This window comes from Kogia breviceps, chromosome 14 (genome assembly GCF_026419965.1).
Source record: "Kogia breviceps isolate mKogBre1 chromosome 14, mKogBre1 haplotype 1, whole genome shotgun sequence".
NCBI classification, from domain to species: Eukaryota; Metazoa; Chordata; class Mammalia; order Artiodactyla; family Physeteridae; genus Kogia; species Kogia breviceps.
In genome coordinates, this window is record NC_081323.1 from 57299991 (window position 1) to 57319092 (window position 19102).

Here is a 19102-nt window from a genome sequence, read left to right on the forward strand (position 1 = left end):
GCTGTATGTGTCACAGGAGCCAGTATATAAGAGATATATCATCTTTCTCATGTCTCTTGTTTATATAAGGGCACTAATCCCATTCATGAGGGCTCTACTTCTATTACTTAATAATCTCCCCAAAGCTCTACCTCCTAACACTGTCACACTGGGTGTTGGAGCTTCCACATGTGAATTTTGGAGGCACACAAACATTCAGTCCCTAGCAGCCTTTGAGTCAGCTCTTCCCTCTGCCTAGAATGCTCTTCCTCCCTTTCTCCCAGTTATATCAGTTCATATATTTCTTCCTCCAAGAAGCCTTCCCTGACTATCCCCCCACCCAAGTCTGCGTTGGGTGCCCTTCTAGTGCTCAGTGTGACTATCTGTGTAGATTTCCTTCCTGGCACTTATTTCATTTGTCACAGAATTTTATCTTACTTCCCAGTGAATTGTGAGCTCTGAGAGAATAAGGACCCTTCTCTCTTCCCATCAGATCTTAGCCCAGTGTCCAGCACATAGTATGCCCTCATTAACTATATGAATAAATGAAAGCCATGGCTGCTGCTCGTTGGCCGCGCCCACCCACAAGATGACAACTCTCTCCCACATACAAGAACCAGCTCAAAAGCCCTCCTGTATTTGCTTTCTGGGGGGTAGAAAATTATCTTCTAGGTAGAAAAATGCTTTAAAAACTAAATAGGCAAGTACTTGTGTAAATCATTAATAAATCTGCTTACTATTTTTATTTGCATTAAATATCAGATTAAATATTGCATTGAGTTAAATATTAATATTGCATTAAATATATATTACATTTAAAAAATTGAGTACTAGATGCTCTTCCTCAGAGTTGGATTATGAAGGCTTTAGCACAATCAACCCAGCATGTGCTAACTGTGTATGGTTGTTTTCTGTGTCATTGTTGATTTACTAGGGTCCTCAGGAACAAGAGAAAAGGTGAGAGGCTGCAGGGGCCTGCAGATGGGTGGTATGGCTAGGAGGGCAGTGAGAGTTGATGTCTGATGGCAGGAGGAGAGAGGAAAGGAAAGGAGGAGGTGAATATACAGTTTATCATGCACCTATTATTTGCCGTACATTGTCCTAAGGAATTTGCATGGGTTATCTCATTTCATTTCATTAGAGACCAATGAAACAGGTACAATTATTATTCTACCTCATGCAGGTGAGTCTCACAGAGGTTGGGAGATGTGCACAAGGCCTCGTAGCCTTGGTGGGGCTATCATAGGCAGTATGATCACACTCTTAACTATGATCCTCTGCTGTTGCTTGAGGGAGGAGTTTAAAGGTTGCTACTAATCAAAATGGACACATGGGTTTTAAAGAATTTTAAATTTTGGCTGTCTTTATTCCTAATGACAAGGAATGACATGATGGAATTTAGACCCACCTATCCACCCACCTATCCGTCCATCCATCCACCATCTACTCATCCACTTGTCCATTATCCATCCATCCATCCATCTTACTGGTTCTTACTGAGCTCCTAATGGGTACCAGGAATGGCTAGGTCTGGGAATATAGGAGTGAACGAGGCAGATATAATCCTTATACTGATGGATCTCATCGTTCAGTGGCAGAAGCCAGGACCACTTGACTTTTAATATCCCAGGCTTTTTCCCCTTCACCAAGATGCTTCCATAGTTTGAAACACTCTTGGCTCATTTGGTGTATCCTGTGTCTTGTGTCTCTGAAGAGCCAGGATGGGCTATGGTACTGAAGGGAACTCTCTGGCCTGCAGTACTTACCATGCCCTGACCTCTTGGTGACTTGCTCAGAGAGTACCTGGTCAACATCATCTCTTCCTGGTGACTGGATTCACCCATGCTAGGCAGGATTGTCATCCGATCTGTCGTGCCCCAGTGATCTGAGGCCACATGTGAACACGCATTGGAGTCTAGGTTAGATATGGCCCTGGGTCTTCAGGTAAGACCCTTGTCCCCTGTGTTAAGGGCCTCATCCACATGGCTGACAAGCTATTCCTTGTCCCACCTATATGACAGATACAGCGTACCTGTTCAGGTGGGTCCCAAGGCTTCATCACATCCCTATGCACTGTGATGCGGCTGGTGGGACCAAGTAGATTCTGACATAGACCAACCTTAACACTTTGCTAGACCAACTGGTAAGGTCCCTCAGATCCTAAATTCATACTTCAGTTCAGACTTCTCATCTGAATCCCACACTGACATGTCCAGCTGCTTTCTGGACCATTCTAAATGGATGTCTAAAGGACATCTCAAATATCATGTGTCCACTTGTCCCGTGCCTATCAAACACTTTCTTACTCTCCCCCCAATTTTTCCTTGTCCCCAAATATTCCCTGCTCAATTATTAGCATCACCCATCACTTTGCACCAGATATGCAACTCAGAAAACAAGAGGTTGTGGTATTCTCCCATCCCCACCCCCCACACACACTCACACACACACACACACACACACACACACACACACACACACACACACACGGTGACCCACCAGCAAGTCCTCTTGATTCTATCTCCAATATATTTCTCAAGTCTGTCTCCTTTCCTCCATTCCCTCCACCAACACCTTAATTCACACTTCTATCACCTTTTGCAAAAACCACAGGTTCCTCAACACATTAAGCTATCTCTACTCTTGCTCCATCCAAACTATTGTCCATGTGAGAATTAAAGTGATCCTGTCCCTTCCTGCCATCACGTTTAGTGACTTTCCATTGCCCTTGGGAAGACTCCAGACTCCCAACTTGGGCTGGATCCCAAGGCTCCTTTGATACTGTGCCCACCTGTCCCTCCAGCCTTGCCTTATAGCACCTTTTAGCGTGCTCTGTCCCCCTAACTAGGATGCAAGTCCCAGAGTTCAGGAGCTGCTGCTGGCTCACTCTGGATTGCCAGTTCACCAAGCACAGTGCCAGGACAGAGCAGGCCCCAGGAAATAGTGGTGGGGTGAATAAATGAGTGAATGAATGAATGAATGAGATAGCAAGACAGATAATGATTCCTTCCAAGTTGGTGGTTCTCTTATTTGTTCTCTTATTTGCACACTGGGGGGGGTTTGAAAGTGGGGTGGAACCTTGATCCTGTTCTTCCTGTGTCCACGCTATGGCAGACACAGAACTCTCCCTTCGAGAAGGGATGCATAGCCCAGCTGTGAACAGTGTGGACAGATGACAGCCTCCAGCTGTTAATGCCTTGGGCCTGCCTCAGCCCTTGAGCTGCCCGGCTCTTCTCAGGTTGGTGCCGGCCGATGACTGCAAGACTGTGGTCCTAGGGCCTGACACTTTCTGCCGGATGCAGGACTCCTCTAATGGGCACTTGGCTCTGGAGTCCCTGGCGAGCGGCCAGGAACTGTCAGGTCTGCATCCCCACTGACAGCTTCCCTTGTCCCATCCTGCCTCCTCCCTTCTCCTTGCACGGATTGTGTCAGTGTCCTGTGGCTGCTGCAGAAAATGATCACGAACTGGCACTGTAAAACAACAGAAGTTTATCCTATCACAGTTCTGGAGGCCAGAAGTCCAGAATCAAGGGAGCTATGCTCCTTTCAAAGGCTCTGAGAGGGAACCCCACATGCCTCTTCCAGCTTCTGGTGGCTCCAGGTGTTCCTTGGCTTGTGGCTGCATCTCTTCAGTCTCTGCCTCTGTCTTCACAATGCCCTCTTTGCTGTGTCTGTGTCTCTTATGTCTCAAGTCTTCCTTTTCTCTCTTAAGAACACTGTCTTTGGATTTAGGGATTCCCTCCCTACCCAGCCCCAATCCAGTGTGACCTCATCTTACCTTGATTATATCTGCAAAGACCTTTTCCCAAATAAGGGCACATGCACAGGTTCTGGGGAATTAGGACTTGAACATATTTTGAGGGGGGGATACTATTTAACTCCCACTCAGGTGTTACTCCCCAGTAAACCTTTTGCATGGCTAACTCCACCTTGACATCTGCTTTCCAGGAGACCCAGTTGACAGACTTTCTTCCCTCATCTGGAGTGTTCTGCTCCTTGCCTGTTATGATATTCCACTTCTGCTTAAGTATTTTTTTGCCTTCCCAAGTCACTTGGAAGTTCCCTGAGGGCAAGTGTGTGTCCTTCTGGACAATGCCAAGTGTGACCTTTCATTTATGTGAAAGAATCTGGGGACAAGAGAGGTCTTGGAATTAGAATTAGACAAAGCAGGTCTGAATCCTATCTTGCCAACCATGGGGACCCTGGGACCTTTGCTTCTCTCTTTTCATGATCTGTGAACCAGACATGATAATAATATTCACCTTTCTTGTGGTCTTTTTGTGAGGATTAAATGTTTTCATTCACATATGATGAGGGGAGTTCGCCACTGTTCTGTCTACACCATTAGAACTTCTCTTCCTCACCCTCTATCTTTTAAGGGGCCTATAAGTCTCCTTTGAAAAAGGAGGGGCACCCATGAAAAGGGGGTGGGCACATGGAGAGGTTTCCCTGGGGCTCTGCAAAGGCTTGGGGTGTGAGCAGGACTCCTTCTGGACCATCTACAGTCTTTGGGTTGCTGTTTGTGGAAGACTCTTTCCACATGGTGATGGAGCTCCTCATCCTGGGTTATGTGATCTCCCTTAAAGGGCAAGATTTTTCTGTAGGCATTGGATTGGCAGCTGCCTTAGGATATCAGAAAAGACTGAACACTGTTTCCTTCTCTTTTCACTCCTGCTAAAGTAATCCTAACCCTCCAAGAGGCAAGGAGGAGGCCTCTGATTGATGGAAAGTCTTATATAAGGAGGGGCACCAAGGAAAAGTGCAGAGATTAATCCAAGTTCTAATCCTGTTGCAGGAGCAGTGTGTCACCTGCTTGGGCATTGTGCAGCAGCTATGATGAATATTGTTGCTTGATATCCCAGTGTCATTGTCCTTGTCATCAGGTTGGGGAGCGAGGGACACGCTCAGATGTCAAGGCGGAAATTCTGCTCACGAAACGGGTGACAGGGAAGGAGTGTCTGCAGAAATACTCCACTGGGTAGAGGGACGGAGATGCCGCAAGCAAACCGGGTTCTTTCCTGCAGTTTTGCATTCTTGCTGTGCCTTCTAGGAGATTGCAGCCTGAGAGGAAACAAGAAAGCCGGCTCAGAGGTGACTTCACCCTGTCACGGTCTCCCTGTTTGCAAGGTCATGCGAGCAGAGGACAGATCCATTTTTAAGAGTGATGCGTAGAGTGGCAACATCTGAGCTTCCAGAGAGTGCAATGGTGTGATGCTAAGAGACACAGGATCCTGTTCTGCACTGTCCTCTGCCCCTCCTACCTCCTCTCCTTCTTCCCTACTCCTTCCTTCCCCTAAATGCACTCGTGTTCCCAGACGCAGCGAGCAGAGGGCGTGGGCGAGGAGACTAGCCTGCAGGGAGGGAATGTACCTCATTATTGTACTGGACACTGTTCAGAATTAGAGCTTTGGGCCCCACAGCTCCTGCGGCAACCAACCAGGCTCTGGTGAAAGTTTCAGGCGGTTTTCTCTTCCCTTTAAAGCCTTTTGGGACATTTTCAGCAGAGGAGAAAGGGGCAGAGTTCACCTTAATCCTTCTCTGTCCCATATTTCTGCCTTTAAGTGGATCCAAGCCCAAGACTTCTAATTATCTCAAAAATAGACATGATAGCCATGGTGCATTCAGTGGGTTTCCTTGGCGGTGTCTAATGAAACAGTGCAGCGAGGAGGAGATAGCCTGTTGGTGGGTGGATAGATGGCCCTGCGTCTGTTAATCTCACATTTCATCTCCGTTTAAGCAGTCTCTGAGCTCATTAATTGTCTTTCTGAGTAGGGCCAGGCATTTATCTTTGAGAGCCATCTCGCTTTACTGAGTTCATCCAGGCTAAAGAGAAGGGGAGGGGCAGAGAGTAGATGTCCACCTAATTTTACTGAACAAGAAATAGATAGTTAGACAGAGTGATGGCTCTTGATCTGTTTTGCCTGATTGCCCGGCCACCAGAAAAGTGGTACCGGTTGCTGCCCCCACCAGTGGCGGATGAGAGTGCCACTTCCCCACATGCTGTCACGGCACGGAAGATCACCCGTCTCTTTCTGACATAAGGTGGAATTCTGTCAACACGCATGTCATAGAACAAACATGAAAGAAACTCATAGAGCTGCCTAATGCGCAGAGTACCTGTCTGTTTTAAACAAGCCAGATACACAATCATTCAAATTTTGTGAGAAGGATAAAGTAAAATGACTCTTTATACACTGCCACGATATTTTTTTAACCATCAGGTCCCTCTGATGCATTTAAAATAGATTCTGAATGTTGATGAATAGGGGAATAATTAAATAAAATATGGTTCGTCCGTAGTATGGAATTCTATGCAGCTGTTAAAAAAGGAAGCGATGGCTCCACACCAGGGGTTCTCAACTGATGGTCCCCATGGGGGACCCTTGGCCGTGTCTGTAGACATTTTTTGTTGTCACGATTGGGGGAGAGGATATGGTCCTGGCATTTACTGGGTAGAGGCCAGGGATGTTGCTAAACATCCCACAATGCACATGACAGCCCCTTACAACAAAGAATTATCCAGGCCAAATTTTCAACAGTGCTGGAATTGAGAAACTCAATTCTACATGAATTATCTGGAAAAGATTTTCATACTCTGTTGTTAAGTTTATAAAAAGCAAGTGTTCAGATCAATATCTACAGCTCCAATCCATTTTTTAAAATTAAGAAGTATATATTATATGTATCTGCATATGTATATATAGGCAGATATGTTTGAACATGTTTAGGAAAAAACCCAGGAGAATACATGTCTAATTTGTACTGTTTTTTGAGGGGTGAGTTTGGTGAATAGTAGGGGCTTTCTTCATTTATAATTCAGAAAAGAGTGGTGAGGAAAATAGTATTGATTTTGATTTGTATGGATTCAATGGAGACCCTACCTTTCCCGGATCACTCATACTGCAAAGTGGATTTTCACAGGGCAGCACATACATTGCTTTTCAAGGGACTGTTATATGAGGCTCTCTAGATGAATGCTATGAATGAGATTTTTATAGGAGACTCTTCATTGCCCAGTGTCTGCCATTAGTTACAGCTGAGCCTGGCAGTACTAGGTCTCGATTTCGTAAACAAACAAAATAAAATGGAACTCTGAATATGGGGGAATAAACAGATCCTAGTGCATAAAAATTCTTTAAAACCACATCATGGCACACTAAGATGACCAACACTCAGAAAAACAACAGCCATGGAATATTCGTTTTGACCAAATTGTCCTGCTGGTCCCTTTGCTTTCAGCCAAATTGTTTTCAGGAGCACAAAGAGGCTTGTCCAGAAGCCTTTGAAGCATCTATTATTATGCAGTAACCAGACCAGGGGGGAGAGTGCAGTGCAAGAGGCACAGCTGCCGTGGATCAAGAGGGTTGGAGCATGGGGATGAGTGAGAGGAGGCACCCAGGCTTCAGGCTCAGGGCGCTGGCAGAACTGGGATGCTCTTCTCCAACCCAGGAGATGAGGAGGCACAACTGGTGGAAAGAGGAGGGCATGGCTTGGACCGTGTGATGTTGAAATGTGAGTGGGACACGCATGTGGAGAGAACGAGAGGACAGTCAGTGTGTTGGGTCTGGAGCTCAAGATGGCAGCCAGGACCAGACACACATACGGGGGTCCTAGAGGAGGTAGGGATTGAGGTCTGGATGGGACAGGAAATGGTTCCAAGGGAGGGGGAGTAACGTGCATGCAGAGGCGGATTCCTAGAGGATGCTGGTGTTCCCGGAATAGGCATAGGAAACGGACCCCAAAGGACGAAGGGCTTTGGGAAAAGATGTCAGAGAGGGGACAGACAGACTCACTGCAGAGGGTTTCCGGCAAGGTGAGAAGGGACAAGGGTCCTGGGCTGTGCAATAAAGCTGTCCGGGTAAGGGGGAGCGGGCGTTCAGGAGTAAATGAGAAGGCGGAGGGCCCTCATATGCTCTTTCTTGGAGCTGTAGCCTTACTTGGATTTGTGATTCCCTAATTCCTGTCTGCTTCTCCTCCAGACTGTAAGTGCCCTTGGGGACCATGTCCATTTGTTCTTCTCACTGTCCAATGTTGAGCACAGTTCTGGAGGGTGGACAGAAAGAAGCAAAGAGAACTGAGCTTTTACAGTTACTAAAGGAGGTGAGGGAGCAAGGAAGAGAGGGGCTCAGAGAAGGAGCTGGCGTAGAAGGAGGGTTTGGAGATAAGAGGAGGGATGCTTGACAGAGGAAAGACTGGGGGAGGCACAGGGCTCGGTTCTGAGACCCCAGGAGAAAGATCTATGTTGGTCCACCCCCTTGTATGCAGACCCTGGGCTCCACCTTGCCCCCCCCACTTTTCAGCCTGTGCCTCCCTTGTAAGCTGAGGTCAGAGACCCACCTGAGCCTGCCCGGTGGACCAGGCACTGATGGGGGAGGAGAAGACGGGTGCTCTACCCTGCCAGTGCCTTTCAACACAGGCAGGCAGGACAAGCCCTCTTGTTTACACTTTGCAAACAGGAGAGAAACGCCACAGGCGTGCCTGGTCTAACAGCCTTTGGGAGGTGGTAGGAGAAGCAGCTCAACACTTATTCTACAAGTTACCTGTTTCCAAATTGTGGCTCTAGCTCTGTCATGTTCCCGAAGATTTCTCTTTATGTGGACGGTCTGTGCTGGCTGGTCCTAGCCCACGTTCATTGTTAATCTGTGCGGCGTGGACTTGACCAACAGTGGTAATAAACATACTAATAATGGTTCTAGGTATTTTCGCCCCAAAGCTTCTGTGCTATAAACATCTTTTTTTTTTTTTTTTTTTTTTTTTTTGCGGTATGCGGGCCTCTCACTGTTGTGGCCTCTCCCGTTGCGGAGCACAGGCTCCGGACGCACAGGCTCAGCGGCCATGGCTCACGGGCTTAGTTGCTCCGCGGCATGTGGGATCTTCCCGGACCAGGGCACGAACCCGTGTCTCCTGCATCGGCAGGCGGATTCTCAACCACTGCGCCACCAGGGAAGCCCTATAAACATCTTTGCTGCAAACATTTTCACCCCATAACTAATTGGCCCTAAGGCAATTTTGCTGTAAAAGATAAAATAACTGGAGAACAGTTGGTTTCGTTTCTTCACTGACGCAGGACTCCCATTTTTATATTCCATCCATCTTCGCTCTCATGATGGTCTAAACAGTGATGAGTAGGTGTGGTCGTCTTAAAACAGTGGATGGTAACAACTATCGATGTAGTTGATAGAAAACACGGTGATAAAACTTACTGGAAGTGTGAAATTGAGAGTGCAAAGCCAAATCACATATTATATTAGAAAACGATAGCATCAGTTTGCAAATCCTTAGGTGATTTGAAGGCGCAAAGTTGAACCCATGTTTCCAACAGAACTTTGGGACATTCACCAATGGCCATGTGACAATCTGCCAAGAAGAAGCAGCAGTGATACAGAGCTCAGCTACAAACACGCATCCTGGTGTTTGAGATGGATGCTTGTCAGTTATTTGTGCAGTATTGCTATGAATCTACATGCATTTTATTTCATTTTTATTTTTTAGATTAATTTTTTGGAGTATAGTTGGTTTACAATGTTGTGTTAGTTTCTGCTGTACAGCAAAGTGAATCAGTTACACATATACATATATCCATTCTTTTTAAGATTCTTTTCCCATATAGGTCATTACAGAGTAATGAGTAGAGTTCCCTGTGCTATACAGCAGGTTCTTATTAGTTATCTATTTTATATAAAGTAGTGTGTATATCTCAATCCCAATATCCCATTTTATTCCTCCCCTCCCCTTTCCCCCTCAGTAACCATAAGTTTGTTTTCTACATCTGTGACTCTATTTCTGTTTTGTAAATAAGTTCATTTGTACCAGTTTTTTTAGATTCCACATATAAGTGATATCATGTGATATATGTCTTTCTCTGACTTACTTCACTAAGTATGAGAATCTCTAGGTCCATCCATGTTGCTGCAAATGGCATGATTTCATTCTTTTTTATGGCTGAGTAATATTCCATTGTATAATATTTGCATGCATTTTAAATGTGCAAATATTTTGTATTTCACAATAAAGTCTTAAATTTTGTTATTCATTTTTCATGTTTCACCATGTCCTTTTTATTTTATTTATTTATTTATTTTTAATTTTTTTTTTTTTTTTTTTTTTTGGTATGCAGGCCTCTCACTGTTGTGGCCTCTTCCGTTGCAGAGCACAGGCTCTGGACGTGCAGGCTCAGCGGCCATGGCTCATGGGCCCAGCCGCTCTGCGGCATGTGGGATCTTCTTGGACCAGGGCACGAACCCATGTCCCCTGCGTCGGCAGGCGGATTCTCAACCACTGCGCCACCAGGGAAGCCCCCATTATGTCCTTTTTAACATCCCTCTTTACATTTTTGTTATTTTATCTTTTACAGTAAAATTACCCTACAGCCAATTAGTTTTGCAGCAAAAATATTCGTGGCGAAAATGTTTATGGCAAAAAGGCTTGCAGCAAAGATGCTTTGGGCAAAGATGCTGGTCTAGGCTAATAACAACTCTTGACACTGGGGCCTTTGCTGAGTGGTGGCCATGAACCAGGTATGTGGTATCTCATTTAATCCCCACGACCACCCTGTGAAGTAGGAGGGGAGCCTGGTGCTCAGCCTGGGATGGATGGGTGGTAACGGTGGAACGTTGTCTTCTCAGGTGGCCTGGTCTCCTGTGCCCAAGATCTTGGGCAGCAAAGCAGAGCAATGTCCCATCTCTTTGTCTTTAAGGTACTGGATTGGTTAAACTCCCTGCAGCTTGTTGGGCCTGGAGCCCTGGCTGGGACTAGCCAGTGCCAGGGCATTTTCTTTGGTTCAGCAGAGTCCAGGAAAGGGGTTCTCTTGTTTCTCTGTCTTGGAGTCCGAGGTGCTGGGGGAGGCCACAGGCATGTGATGAAGGGACTCAATCTGAGCTTTGGGCAAGGAAAATGGGAGCTTGTGGTGTCCTCTCTCCCTTTGGGTGGGAAACCATCTTGACCAATAGGAAGTATGGTGGAAGTGAGAGCAGAGGGCAGAGAGAGAGAGGAAGGAAGAGAAGGTTTACTTGGCTTGGATAGTGATGTTCCAGGCCTGGGAGCCACCTGGCCCTGGGATTTGCATTTCACAAAGTGTTTGTGCAACTCACCTTTTCCCTTTCGTCTCAGCCGGGGCCCTTCCCATGCTGGGAGCTGGCTCAGTATTCCGAGAACAAGTGGAACATGTGCGTGGGTCAGTCCACAGCGTGGGGGCTCTTTGGGCCTACTGAGTAGGGTGTGGCTTTTGGTTCTGTGAAAGTGTGCTTAAAATCTTCTGGTGGCTTCCGAACTTGCTTAGAGAAAACCCAAATTCCATATGTTGGCCTTCAAGGCTAGACATGATCTGGCCCCTGCTTGCCTCCTTGATATCTGACTATCCCGATACTCCAAACTTCCTGCTCCCTGGCCCTTGTCTACTCGTGCCTGCCCCAGGGCCTTTGTAACTGCTGTTTCTACACTGAAAATACCTACTCCAGATGTGTCTGGCTCCTTTCAACTCTCAACCCTCCCCAACATAAAGTAGCACCTGTCATTCACCATCCCACAACCCATTTTGTTATCATCATTGGACTTATTACTATCTGACATTATCTTCATTTATGGTTATTTATTACCTTATTTGCCACGTCCTTCCTCCTCTCCCACCCAGTGGCAGGGACTTGCCGTTTGTTTATTGCTAAAAACACAGAGCCTGGGGCTTCCCTGGTGGCGCAGTGGTTGAGAATCTGCCTGCCGATGCAGGCGACACGGGTTCATGCCCCGGTCCGGGAAGATCCCACATGCCGCGGAGCGGGTGGGCCCGTGAGCCATGGCCGCTGAGCCTGCGTGTCCGGAGCCTGTGCTTCACAACGGGAGAGGCCACAACAGTGAGAGGCCCGCATATCACTAAAAAAAAAAAAAGAATATAAAAACACAGAGCCTACAATAGCACCTGGCTTGTGTTAGGCACCCTATCAACATTTTCGGAATAAATGAATCAAATATTTCTTTCCAAGGAGCATAGTTATTTTGTCTAAGAGAAAAACAAAGGAAAAACAATTGTTTCAATGCGAAACTCAACATTTCTTGTCTTTGTATTTTTTTATGCAGGATCTACTGTCCCTGCCATACAGCCTGGTCGAGGGTGAGGTAAGTACTCATTTTGTCCTGATTAAGGATTTTTGTTAAGTCTGATAGAAATGAAGGAGGTAAAAAAGTCTCATGCTCCCTATTACTGTGCAAACCCAGCCCAGCCATGCAGTGGGCATGCTAAGGAGAAGGGTGGGAATTGCCAGTGCTCATAGCCTACAGTTTTCTTAACCTCCCCTCCCAGTTGGAGGGGCTCCTGGACATAACTGGCACAAAGCTGTTACCAGGCATGGCCGTCCAACCCCATGCCCAAGGCAGACATCTGTAATCAACCATAGCACAATTCAATCCTTACAGAGAACAGTTATTACTGATTGATCGGGGAAAGCTGGTGAGATGAAATGTATTCACACCTTTGATGTATGAGCTCTAGATGGGTGGTTAGGTGGCTTCTCATTAGGAGTGATGAGAGTGGTTGTGAGGATGGGAATCAAGCCCCTTCCCTCTATTTCATCATTCATTTGGAGGCAAATAAAGGAAGCCCACATCTTCCGGCATCACGCCACATTTTTATTAGCATTGGAGCCACCAGAGTTTGGCCATGTAAGAATATAATTGAACCAAATGGATCTATACCTTGGGGCAAGTCATTTTTTTTATTGATTCCAACTCTACATTATTATTGTTGCTTAATGAGGAACTAATGTAATTTCTAATGAAGCCACATGGCCCTCAGATAGACAAAGTAAGGTTTTATTTCCCATGTGATGCTGTATGCTCTCTTCAATTAAAACCGGGAAGGAAAATTAATACAAATGTAAGAATTTTTTTTTCTAAGATTAGTATCAAGATGGCAGCTTTTTATTAAACATGTAAATTTCCTGTGTGATGGGATTGGAGAGACCTGTGGCTGGCCCTTGAGTGGACTGGAGATGGTTTCAGTGGCAAAGGAGGCTTCACAGAGAGTCTGAATCTGTGGTCTCTGTTATTTGAGGGGTGATTAGAGTGGGCTCTGTGCTCCATGGCCCCCTCCCCTCCTCCCAGCGTTCTGTCCCCTGGAGCCGCACTCCCCAAGCTCCTGCTGTTGGCTGCCGGTTATTGGTAGAATAATTTGAGGAACTGTGGGTTTTTTTGGGAAGTAATTTATTGATGTGAAATTCATATAACATAATAGTAGCCATTTTAAAGTGAACAATTTAGTGGCATTTGGAATATTCACAGTGTTGTGCACCCACTGCCTCTAAACATGTTCATCACCCCAAAAGGTAACCCCATTAGCACTCACTTCCCATTCCCCCTCCTCCCAGCCCTAAGCAACCACTAATGTGCTTTCTCTCTCTCTGGATTTGCCTATTCTGGACACTTCATATAAATGGAACCAACAATGCCTGGCCACTTGTGACTGGTTTCTTTCACTGAGCATAATGTTTATGAGATTCATCTACGTGGTAGCTGTGTCAGTACTTCACTCCTTTTAAAAAATAATTTATTATTTATTTTATTTATTTTTGGCTGCATTGGGTCTTAGTTGTGGCATGCAAGATCTTTCGTTGCGGCATGTGGGCTTCTCTCTAGTTGTGGCTTGCAGCCTCCAGGGCATGTGGGCTCTGTAGTTTGCAGCACGTGGGCTCTCTAGTTGAGGCTCGAGAGCTCAGCAGTTGTTGCAGGCAGGTCTAGTTGCCCCGCGGCATGTGGGATCTTCGTTCCCTGACCAGTGATCGAACCCGCGTTGCCTGCATTGTAAGGCGGATTCTTTACCACTGGACCACAAGTCCCTTCATTCCTTTTATGGATGAATAATATTCCATTGTATGGATGGACTCTATTTGTCTATCCATTTGTCTGTTGGTGAATATTTGGGTTGTTTCTACCTTTTGGCTATGGTGAGTAGTGCTGCTCTGAATATGTGTGTACAAGTATTTGTTTGAACATCTGTTTTCACTTCTTTTGGGTATATACCTAGCAGTGGATTTGCAGGGTCATATAGTAATTCTGTGTTTAACTTTTTGAAGAACTGCAAAACTTTCCCATCTATAACAACAGGAAAAGGAGTCTCGGCAAGGTCTCTGGTGTCTGCTGGAATTTGAAGCCTGGCAGGCTGGCTCCAGGGCCTGTGTTTCCAACCACCATGCTTTCCTGCGTTTGGGGGTGTCAGCCCCATTTAGCACATCCTATTCTGTGCACTGCCCTGGGGAAAGCAGGAGTGCAGGGAAAGTGGAGGGCAGGTAGGCTCCTTTCACCTCGAGGGACCAAATGTATCATTCCTGGCCAGTCTCACTCATTCCATGTGGCATCTTGACCTTTAAACTCTGAAGAGTCTGTGCAGTTTGCTGGGCCAGTTGATTGAGTAGTCACTTGATTTGCTGATAGGTTGTTTGAACTGGTTACTCAATCTATTTCTCTTTCTCTCAGGGCTGACAAAGTCAACTTGACAAAGTAGTAACAATTCATTGGGTATCAGCTGTAAGCTGTGTGATAATACTTGAATTAGTCTCAATCTCCACAGCACATAGGCAGACTAGGTCTCAGCATTCCTCTTTTCCTACCAGGGTTTGTGGGTGGAAGCCCAGAGAGGTGAAGTAACTTGCCCATAGTCACACAGCTTGTAAGAAGCAGAGCTGAAATTTGAACCCGGGTCTATGCATCTCTGCAGCCTGGATTCTCCCTGCTGTGTCTGCAGGCTTCTCCAGACTCCCCCAGCCATCAACATTTTCCACAGTAGTGTGGTGATTTTTTTTAAAAGCCCATTACAGTTTGGGCTTTCCTGGACCTACACAGTCCCTAGAACATCTTGAGATGCTGGGAACTTCTAAGCCGGTTGTGAGAAAGTGAGAATTCCTTTTGGGGGAATGACATTCCACTCTTCTCTCTTCCTAGTAAAACCACTAGGAAGCATATTGCAAAACAGATGATCTGGCACCTACGGTCAAGGTGATTGTTTTTTAACCTGACTTTGTATCCTGTGTTCTCAATACTTTGGCAGTAACTGGGGTGAGGTCTGAATTTGTTGTGTGGAGTTGTTTATCTTTCTACCCCCAGTAGGATGCTGCACAAAACTGCACAGGGAGGCTCTAGGTTCCTAGCATTGCTGGCAGCCCAGGAAGCTGGAGATGGGATGCTTCTCAGGTGAGAGGGAGAAGACGGTGATACAGGTGACATGGGCAGGTAGGTCCTGTCCCCAGGGAATCCCTGGCTCCTCAGGTACCAAGCAGTTAAATGCTCTGCCTGGAAAGTAACTTCCCCCAGGTTTCCTCTCCTGAGCATGATAAAGCACAAAGGGGAGCTGGGGCATATTTACACTTGCTCCTTGCACAGGTTTCAATGACAGTAATTCTCTGACCTTTTAAAATAGATAAATCTCCTTGGCAGTGGCATATTTCTCAAGCTTAGCTCAGAATAGGGGCCGAGGAACTGGGAGACATGGCCAGACCAAGGAGAAGATTGATTAGCCCCAAGGGGGTCTGTTCTGGAAACTTGCCACACCCATGGCTGCACTCAGGGTGGTTTGGGTAGAAAAAAGTGTGTTTTTGGCTGGAGTGTGAGTCCTTGCATCACCTCCCAGATGGATGAAAGCAGGCAGGCTCTTTTTCAGATCGCATTGGATTTACTCCTTTGATCACCTGCCTTCGTTTGCCTCCTCTGTGCGTTCTGGTGGATGCTCTGCTCTAGTGTCTCTGTTGTTCTCCATCACAGGGAACACCGGGCAAGAATCTTATTATCACGGGTTCTTTAACTCCCTTGCAGCATCACCAGGGAGCATAATAACCTCTATGGTTGGCAGTTCCCTTCCTTTTATCCTCTTTTCCTTCCTCCTCCCTCCAGAGCTTCTGACCAAGAGGTATGGGAGAACCCGGAGAGGAGGGTCTGACGTTTCTCAGATCTGCTGTGTGCCAGGTGGACTCCCACAAGAAAGGTCCTTAGTAAACCCATTTGCAGGTGGGGAGCCTCACACCCAGAGAGGCAAATAACCATTCCAGGTCACCCAGCTCCCTGGAGGAGGACAAGGATTAAAATTTGGGTCCGACTGACTATGGTATTTTTTCTTTCTGATGCTGCCTTGAGGACAGGAAGAGGTGGTGTGGACGTTTCAGCAAGTCTCTTTCCCAACGTCCAGGCTCCTCACTTACTTCTCAGGGTGGTGCCTATGCTCCCATCTCACCTCCTTCCATCCACTGTTTGTAAATTCACGGCACCCTCCCTGTTTGAGAGGCTGGGACTGGCTTCCCAGCTATCATTTCCTAACAGAAGGAATGCTCTTTCCAGCTCAGCAAGTGTCGGTTCATAATTACCAGTGTAATTAGAGCAGGATTTACCATCTGAGCCTCTGTGGATGCTGCAAGCCTGCCGGCATAGGTAGCTCTGGTTTAGAAGGGTGTCTGGTTCCCCAGGGAACCCAAGGTGTCTTCTGGGCCCGGCAGAACCATATGGAATTACCCGCTCAAAGTACCCAGGCAGATCCAGAGGCTTCCCGTGGTTCTAAGAATAATGCCCAGACACCCTGACATGAGCTGGCTCCCAGGCACCTTTCTGACCTTGGAGTCTCTCAGATCCAATGCCGTCTCCTTTTGGGAGCCTCTGATGACTGGCCAAAGAATCAGTGTCTCTCCTGCCCCACACAGGTTCTTTTCTATTGCTCTGTTTTATCTTCTTCATGGCACTTAGCACTATCCGGAATCATATTCTTTTCTTGTGCTCATGTTTATTTACTCCACTCTCTCTTACTAAAATATAAGCTCTTCAAGAACCACATCTTGCTCACTTGTCTTCACATGTCTTGTTGAATGAAAACCTGAGACCTTTGCTGACACATTATTACTCCTGTTACACTCTGTCACACCCCATTGTTTATGATCATGCCTCTGTTTTTTTTGTTGTTGTTTTTGGTGGTACGCGGGCCTCTCACTGTTGTGGCCTCTCCTGCTGCGGAGCACAGGCTCCGGACACACAGGCCCAGCGGCCATGGCTCACGGGCCCAGCCGTTCCGCGGCATGTGGGATCCTCCCGGACCGGTGCACGAACCCGCGTCCCCTGCATCGGCAGGCGGATTCCCAACCACTACGCCACCAGGGAAGCCCCCATGCCTCTGTTTTTAATAACTTTGTCTACTTACCGTTTTTCTTTGTGCTTGGAGGAGGTCTGTAAAATTCCTAATAGCAAGCACCTTATCTTTTTATTTCATTGGATCCCCAGCACCTTGTGTAGTACCTGGTAGGGAGTAGATTCTCAATGCACACTGGATGGGTGGGTCAGTGGATGGATGGGTGGGCAGTTAGGTGGATGGATGGATGGTTGGTTAGGTGGATGGGTGGGTGGATGGATCAGTGGCTGGATGGGTGGGTAGGTGGATGGATGGATGGGTGGGTGGATGGTTGGGTGGTTGGGTGGGTGGGTGAATGGATCGATAAATGGGCAAGTCTGGCTAAATTTCCCTGAAATACCCTTTGGACACTTGTAAAGTTGTGCTTGCTATCTGACAAAACCTTATTAATTTTACAATAAGGGCCTTGGGTCCTTTTTTAATCTGAGATGGGCTGGTTAGGGTCTCCCAGAGCCACTATATTTCTGTTGGTTTCTCTTGGTACTGGCCACAGTTTGTGTTTTATATATTTTGAGTCCATGTTCTTTGACTCACAAGGGGGATTTACTGACTAGTACTGGTTATGAAGCTTTTATTAATATACAATGACTATCTTGAGCTTGGGTAATGCTTTCTGCCTTGGGTTTTTCTAAAATCAGCGTTGCTTTCCATCTGTCTTTGGTTCCCATGGGCCAGGGCACATCCTTCCATTGTTACTCTTTTTAAATTTCCTCTTGGAAATGCAGATGTCTCTTGGAAGTAGCCTATAGATGGATCTTGTTTATTCACCTTGTCTGTAGCCTTTTAATTGAGGAGTTCAGCATCAGTATATTTGCCATTATATATGTATGATCACCTGTCATTTAAAAAGTTATTCCTTAAAAGAGCTTTTCTTGCTGTTTCATTTATTTTCTCTCTTCTTGGTGTTGCAGATTCAGTTTGATTTGCTTTTATCTTACCTGCTGATTTGGAAGGTAGGCATTCTACATGTGGTTTGCCTTTCACTTCTTTGAAAAGGATGCTGTAAACCTTGTTTCTCTAATAGTCAGTCAAGAATGAAATGGCATCTTTGAACTCCATCCAGGCAAGATGAGGACATTTAGCTCACTTGCACTTTGCATTTCTCTGCACCCTCTTCTGTGTTCCCAGGAATTGTCACTATAATTGAGACTTCAGAGCCAGCTTAATGCCCATAAGTTGTAATTTTGACATTGTCGTAGTAATAGATAATGCTGGTGGAGGGGTTAATACATAAGAGGTACTGTACTAAGCACCAGATATAGAATTTCTCACCTAATCTTCTCAACAACCTAGTGAGGAAATGTCCTTTGCCTCCACTTTTAGACAGTGAAAGTGAGTCTTCGGTGTTTCATAACTCTCCGGAGGTCACACATTTGAGTGGGTGGCAGAGCCATTAGTACCTGACGCTGGCTCTTAACCATGCCTGTCTTGCTCACTGTCAGGGATGACTGCTGCCGGCTGTATGTGGCTTTGGCAATGTATTTATACCCAGCAGCTCCTCGGGGCTCTTACCTGCTCTGTTTCCATCCACAGTGCCCCTTCTCGAACTAGACTTATGATATGGACCCCCAACTTCCAGACCAGCAACACCCACATTTTCATGTGTTGAGGAAGGCCCCTGGGGGATCTGGTTAAGATGCAGAACCTGACTCAGTAAGTCTGGAGTGAGGCCTGAGATCCTGCATTTCTTATAAGCTCCAAGGCGATGCTGCTGCTGCTGGCCAAGCACCTGCCTGTGACAGCAAGATTCTGGGTTAATCCAGAATCTCGTCATTCTGCCTGCTTAATTGGCTTTGTTTTTATTGGTGCTCTAGCTCATTACTCTTTAATGCAGTGGTTAAGCAAATGGCCCCTGAAGACAACTGCCTTGACTCAAATCCCAACCCAGCTGCTTACTCACTGGGATAACAGTGCCCACATCACTGGGTTGTTGTGGGGTTTAAGCAAAGCAAGATAAATGAAGTATTTGGAGCGGTG

General features: G+C 46.4%; 1 protein-coding gene across 13 annotated transcripts in view; it reads left to right on the top strand.

The window, feature by feature from the left end:
• RBFOX1 (RNA binding fox-1 homolog 1) overlaps positions 1–19102 on the top strand; it is a 2224270-nt gene that overhangs the window by 205684 nt on the left and 1999484 nt on the right. For all 13 annotated transcript variants that reach the window (XM_067013731.1, XM_067013735.1, XM_067013738.1 and 10 more), the window contains exon 2: positions 12049–12087. In XM_067013731.1, the coding sequence (XP_066869832.1) occupies positions 12049–12087 (39 nt within the window). The remainder of the gene's footprint in view (positions 1–12048; positions 12088–19102) is intronic.